The sequence below is a fragment of the Poecilia reticulata genome, chromosome 6 (assembly GCF_904066995.2).
Source record: "Poecilia reticulata chromosome 6, P_reticulata-male-v2, whole genome shotgun sequence".
Classification (NCBI taxonomy): domain Eukaryota; kingdom Metazoa; phylum Chordata; class Actinopteri; order Cyprinodontiformes; family Poeciliidae; genus Poecilia; species Poecilia reticulata.
This window is the reverse complement of record NC_088835.1, coordinates 6645362-6652281: the sequence shown is the minus strand read 5'-3', so window position 1 is coordinate 6652281 and position 6920 is coordinate 6645362. Positions and strand designations below refer to the sequence as shown.

At 39.3% G+C, this 6920-nt stretch overlaps 1 protein-coding gene across 6 annotated transcripts in view; it reads right to left on the bottom strand.

The window, feature by feature from the left end:
• Nucleotides 1-6920, bottom strand: part of mfge8b (milk fat globule EGF and factor V/VIII domain containing b) — a 29946-nt gene continuing 23026 nt past the window's right edge. For 4 of the 6 annotated variants that reach the window (XM_081607752.1, XM_008410745.3, XM_081607751.1 and 1 more), the window contains 4 exons: nucleotides 6137-6281; nucleotides 4077-4279; nucleotides 3833-3988; nucleotides 1-2593 (listed from right to left, as the gene is read on the bottom strand). In XM_081607752.1, the coding sequence (XP_081463878.1) occupies nucleotides 2450-2593; nucleotides 3833-3988; nucleotides 4077-4279; nucleotides 6137-6281 (648 nt within the window). In that variant the 3' untranslated portion in view covers nucleotides 1-2449. The remainder of the gene's footprint in view (nucleotides 2594-3832; nucleotides 3989-4076; nucleotides 4280-6136; nucleotides 6282-6920) is intronic. The other 2 variants (XM_008410746.3, XM_008410748.3) reach the window with 1 other exon arrangement.

The window sequence follows — 6920 nt, the reverse complement described above, 5'->3', positions numbered from 1 at the left end:
TATTGTGTTTTTAAATTCTTTATTTAAACTTTGGATATACAAAGGTCTTTTTTTGTGAACATTGGATTAAAAATGAACATCAAATCCACTCAAAAGACAAGAAATAAATTTTGAATACTTAAACACAGCAATGCCTTTTCCTTTTTTTTACTGATTGGTCATAGAAAACTAAAAACGGTGACCTAAATCCAGAGGAAATGAAATCATGTCGCCGTTGTCGATAGAAACGCATGCAGACGCGAACAGGGTGGCTGTAATAAATATTGTACAGTGTCTGACATCAGCATCTCAGCGGCGCGGCCGTCCCCTCATGCATTTTTAAACGCCTTGAATTTATATTCATTGTTATCAAAACCAACACTGTATAATATTGCACGAGCCCCAAAATTCATAATTCATGGGATGAGGAAGGGTCTGGATGCGGCGGCGGGAGGGGCCGCGGATGCTGATGATTTGGCAGGTCGTGTCGGGTCCGGCGAAAGCGTAACAATCGGCTCTAATTTGGTTTCCTTTATAGTTGAACTAGAAGGAATAATGCTGGACCCAAAAACAGTAAATCAAGGCAGCAAACGTCAACATCCATCGCTGGCAAGCCAAATAATAATAACGAAACGTACAGGCCTCCCTCAGTCTTCCTAGACGAGGGCCAATTGACGGGCCACATCTTAACACTCAATACACAAGATTATTTTTTAGTTTCCAATAGTACAAAAAGAAACACAAACAAAGTGCCATAAAAAGTGAAACGACCAGGAAACGGTGAAGAGAGTGAGGAGAAGTAACATGTAGGGTACATGTGGAGGAAAGTGGCTTTAACCTGAAATTACATCCATCAGTTTTTTTCCCCTCACCCACAATCTGAATTTAATCAAAGAAAAACTGACTAAATAGCTTTTGAAATGAAGAAGAAAAAAGGGAATCTGATGGTGTTCAACCAGACTGACATGGAGTGGAGGAAATGATAACACTTTAAAAACCGCATCAGTAGGACGGAGCATCAGAGACATGGCAAGAAAATGGGGGGAAAAAAAAAAAAAAGAACAAAGTCATAAAATCACAAGAAGTCATGCAAGGAAAAAGTTAAAGTAACAAAGTCGTAGTATTACAACTTTATCTCGAGATGTTACGACTTCTCGGAATATTTTGACTCATGATTACGACTTTGTGATATTTGAACTTCTTGTGCTACGACTTACCGCGTCGTTTCCACTTTAATATCTTTTTGTTTCCCTTAGCGTGCCCCTGATATGTAGTCATACACCAAATATTTTATTTATTTAGGCAGCATGGGGAAAAAAAATAAGGAACTGATGGAGCAGACTTGGGGAAAAAACACAATGATATTGGTCAAAAATAACATGGCTGATGCATTAGTTTGAAAATTGCTCTGATTGAAAGTTGTTGTGCATATTAGTAAGTTTCTGGACCTGCAGTCATCATCCTGCCTTAGTTTCCAGTAGCTGATTAGTGCGGGTGTTTGTTTCGTCTCTGGAACTGACCGTGATGCTTTAGTAACCAATCACAGCCAACGACGACTGGGACTCAACGTTCCTCTTTTGTTACGAGGGTCAACATCACTTTAGGTTTCACCAACTTTCCTCAAACCCACAAATATGGCATCTTGAGAATAAACTACAGTGGGGAGGAGTCAAGCAGCCAGATTTTACTAATACTTTCAGACATATGTTTAGCAGAATTTTGTTGTTTTTTATGCTTCCTGAGGAATTAATAAATACAGAGTTTACTCACTGGATGTCAAACCTTAAAACAAGGGAGAAAGAGGAACATAAACTGGTCTTACTTTAGATTTTTCACCAATATAAAACTCTTATAAACACTATTTAATTTACTTAACAGAATCACAGCAAACATGTTCATAAGACTGTTAGGTTTCTAGCTAAAATACATTTTTTTTTAGGATGAAACTACGATATATGTACACCTCAAAGTGTCGTCTAGAGATAATCTACATACGGACTTGAAGGGACAGTGAGTGTTGGACTGAAGGTTGGGTTATGTACATCACCAGCTGTGGGTCTCTGAGGTTCGCTGTTGCAGGTAGAGCTGATCCAGGATCAGAGTTCAAGCAGCACCGACTGAGTCGCCCTGACTTCTGACACAAGGAGGAGGAAATTAACACTTTTATTTCATAAAACACGGGGGGATAAGAGCGGACCTTGCTCTGCTTCTTGAAGCGATTTGATTCAAAGCAGGAAAAACAAAATAAAATCAAAAAATAGGCAAGTTTAGCTGAATCGAGATTCTGCTCACAGTGGTTAGGGGTAACGACTTCCACCTCTGACCAGCCAGGCTTTTGGTGGGGTGCTACGCTATTGTTTGCTGCCCCCTAGAGCTGAGAGCAAGGCAGTGCAGGTATGGCTCAGGAGGAAAGAACAGAGGATTGGGGCAGGGTGGGGGTGTGTGATGTGGACGTAGAGCAGAGGCCGTGCTACTCGTCACAGCCCAGCAGCTCCATCCGAAGGGTGATGCGCTCGTGCCACTCCCAGGGCAGGACGCGGACGTAGCGGCTGTAGAACGGCGGCTCGAAGATGTTCTTCTTGTGAACGTTGTTGTCGCAGTTGCCGGTAAAGATCTGGGCAGACAAAAGCAGCGCAGCGCACCACAGCGTCTCTTCAGCAAAGTTTTAAAGTGGTTTTAGTTGTAATGCAGAACTGGGATTTTACTGGGAGAGCTACGTTTAGAGCTGATATGTGCAGAACGACGCGTCACGACCGAACAACTGAATCTAGGGGGATTTTTTTTTACGCGACAGACTGATGCAAAGTGTTTAACTTCATCCATATAGATTGTATTCAGCCTCCTGGTCCTTTAGATGACGTCTCAAAGTTTTGCACCTCTAGAGACTGAAATGTTTATTATTCCTCTCTAAAATTACTGACAATCTGATATTAATATGTGCATCGGTCTGATGTTGGAAAAAAAAATCTGCATTGGGTACTAGTGACAATGTGCCCAATCCATATAGACAGATCTATTCAGTCAAATTCTATGTTTTGTACTCTATTGCTTTATTATTTATTTTACTTTATATTTAGAATTTCTAATTGCACTTTCTGTACCATTTGAAAGATTTGTTGCAGTTTAATTTTTACATGTCTGACCAAATACATGTAAAAATAAATAAATAAATAAATTTTAAAAAAGCCGAAAGTAGTCAACCTATCGTTTTTGTCAGTTTCTTTATTATTTAATTTACATTGACTGATCTTCTCCTAATTGCAACGACTGAATAAATTAAAGTCGTTTTTATACGTTTGACCAAACTTGTGAAGCCATCAGTGTATTTAAGTGTTATGTACCGGTGCAGAGTTATAAACACGTGTTTAATTCAGTACATTTATGTCTTTGTTCAGATGAAAAAGAAACATTTTAAGTCAATTCAGCGCAGTTTTTCTGTATTGGCCGATTCTAAACCACAGATATCGTATTTAAATGTTTACATGCATGTAAATAATAGTAGAAAGCAATGTAGCAGGATTTTTCAACCAGCAAAGTAAAAAATAAACTCTTTCATATACAGGGCGGTGTTTATCCCTTAGGGAAAGTATAATAAGGGTTTGAAGTAAAAGTAAAGATGAGACGATGTACAAATTTTTCCTGTGATATTGACTTGACCTGATTTCTTTTGCCTTTTTTAATCATCCCTCCCAGTCATATTCCTCATAATTCTACGCAATGCATTTGTGTTAGTCGGTTTTATTTTAACGTTTTTAACGTGTAATGAAAAAAAACTCCTGCTGAAGCATTTTAGGTTCACTTAATTTCCAATCGGCACATTTACTTTTGTATTATTTTTTCCTGTTGGACCAACCTTATCTTTGCGCGTGGTTTGGTCCTGCAGTACAGTCCAGGACCGTCCGTCATTACTGTGGGCTATTTTGAACGACGAAACAAACTGGATAGAGCCGAAGTCTTTTGCTCCCTGAGTGACGATTCCCGTTATCCTCTTAGGAGACAACAGGTCCACCTAAACTCACACACACAAAAAGATTACTTTATAAACCAGAATATCAGATTAACAAACCAAAATGTGTCTCCGGCGCGTCGCCTCGCACCTGCAGCCACTCAGACCGGCTGTTGGTGGCGGGAATCCAGGCGTTGGTCTTGCCCTGCTTGTCCAGCCGGGCGTAGTGCGGCAGCCAGGTGAAGGCGTTCATGCCCCAGGTGCGGAAGGTGCTGGAGGCTGTGATCTGGCGGTCCAGCACCAGGCGAGACTTCATGCCCATGGGCTCCGAACAACCTGGAGTGTTTGAATACACTGCGGAGGTGAGACCAGGAAGAGGAGAGGAGGAAGAGGAAGAGAGGGGAGCAGAGGGAGGAGGGAGAAGCAGCTCAGGCCGGCCGGGGAGGTGGAGCGGCAGACATCAAAGTGACGATAAGGGAAGATGAGAGCAGCAGGGCATTGAATTAACAAAGTGAACAAACACACGAGACATGAACCAATCAGAGTTTAGTGCACAGTTAGTAACATTTGTAAAGATTTGATCTGCCTGTACCAAAAAGTTTCAAAATATTTCTTTCTGTCCCTCCTTATGTGAGAGAAGCTGCTGTAAAACTGAGTTTTAGTGATTTAACTCCCCTCAACTCCCCCATTTTAACACTTAGGACCTTAAAGATCAAACCGTTCCCAATGGAAAAAGTCTGGTTATTTATCTCTGCTGCCATCTAGTGGTTAAATATGTAGTTTCATAAAGAAAAAAAAATCTGAATCTCAACCAAGACACTGACTGAACCAGTATAACAGCTCAATTCACTTGTTTCAAGATGTGGTGCGTTCACTGAAAAAAAAAATCTGATTTTTGAGTTTCCAGTCACCAACTTCTTGATGCATCTCTAAGTAAAAGGAAACTCAAAGCTTTCTAGAGCACATTTTTAATACTTATGGGTTTGTCAAATAGAAACAAACCCTGTAATTAGCTATTTCCCTCATAGTACTTTTCAAGCTAAGTTTTAAAGCTTTTCCAATATTACATGTCAGAAATAAAACCATACAAATGAACTTAAAAAGAGACAGCTTCAGTTCCCTATTATACATTTATTACTGTTAATAATGTCTTGATGGTATTTTACATTCTACTGCAGGAACGAGGCAAACTTAACTCAAATATAACAAAATGTATTTTTAAAGATGTGTCTAATCTCCCAAAAATTTTCTTGCTAAGTTTTTTTGCGTTCAGCAAATATAAATAATTTTCGTAATTATAACTGACCTAAAACAAGAAAATTTTAGGCTGATTTAACTTCAGACAGTGGTGAAAAAAATGTGTCTATTTTTTATCAGGTTTATGAGAATATCTGGTTTCAGCTGTAAAATAAAAACTTTACAAATTTAGGCTTTTAATTAAACGTTTATATTGAACTTCATTACAAAATTGTGCAGTTTCGATATGGAGCACTTTCAAGGACTTTGTATTGAAATCAAGCACTTTCCAAACCTTGAAAACAGCTAAATGAAATTCAAACGTTTTCAAGCATCTGTACAAAGCCTGAAATTAGGCTGTTTCATAATTATTTAGTTATTAAATTTTTCCATTATTATATTAAAGAAATTGAAGCGTAACCTTATGAGAGAAATCTAAAAGACATCAAGGGAACGAGAAACTGCTTTGAAACAAAATGATTTTTAACAATGCAAAGACAGACATTCAAATGACAGTGTTTAAAATAACAAAACAAAGCTTCTGTTATGAAACTATGTGAGTTAACGCCAGGGGAAACGTAAGAGGGAAGAGACGATGAATTGACGAGTGAGACGACTGTGAAAACAAAAACATGGAGCAGTGCAGAAGCTCAGCGAGTTCAGAGGAAGTGTGTGGTGAGAAGACATTTGCTGCAGCTCAGAGAAGACTTAAAAGATCCAAAATAAATAGACCACAATAATCCGTGTTGAACATATTCAGACTTTTTCCACATTTGCTGCTCATCTTTAGACACAACGAGCCGAGTTTGTTCCCCGCAGGGTAGAAAACCTTTGAAATGCATTCAGTTTCTGAGGAAATGGGAGCTAATTGCTAGCAGATATAAAGATCTCGTCTCACCAACTGGATTCAGTGAATATAAAGTTAGTTTCAATGGTTAGTGAGAATGTGGACACTGGGTGTGTGTGTGTGTTTACCGTTGAGTTCACAGCCCACCAGCTCCATGCGCAGGGTGCAGGCCTTGCGACACACAACAGGGATGATGCGGATGTACTGTGCGATGATTGGGGGGTCAAACAGGTTGGTCTTGGTACCGTCGTTGTCCACGTTCCCCGCAAAAATCTGGGAACGAGGAAGGCGTTGGAAAACCTTTAGTTGACCCGCCACGCTTTACTCTGAAAACTGCTGAAGCTCGGTCAGATTGGACGGAGAGCATCTGCAAACAATCATTTTCAACTTTAAATTTACTGTAGGCCTGAGAGTTAACTATTAACTTTTGGGGCTTTTTAGACCGTTTTCAAACCATTACGACAATGTAACGCCTGCATCGTGACAGAAATGTACCAAAGAAACCTGTACATTTTATGGAGTAGTAAGCTTTTGTGCACAGAATGCATCTACCATCAGACAGTGGTGAAGATGAACGTTACCCAGCTAACTGGTAATAAATTTGCACTTACCTATGATGGATGCAAAAAAGCTAGTTAGCTACAAAGGGTTTATTGGCAGCTAGTTAGTGGTAGCCACAATTTAGAGGGCAATTATGATGTCAAACGTTTTCTTGACAGAAATGTCACCTGAGAAAATCTACATAGAATAGATGAGATTAAATTTAAGACGTGTGATTAACATTTACAAGATCAACTTACATTTTTAAAATGAATTTAAGACATTTATTAAGGCTGTAGTTTTAGATACATGAATTTAAGACTTTTTAAATGAGATGGCAGCCGTAGCATCTCCCAGTCAGAAAAAAGTGTT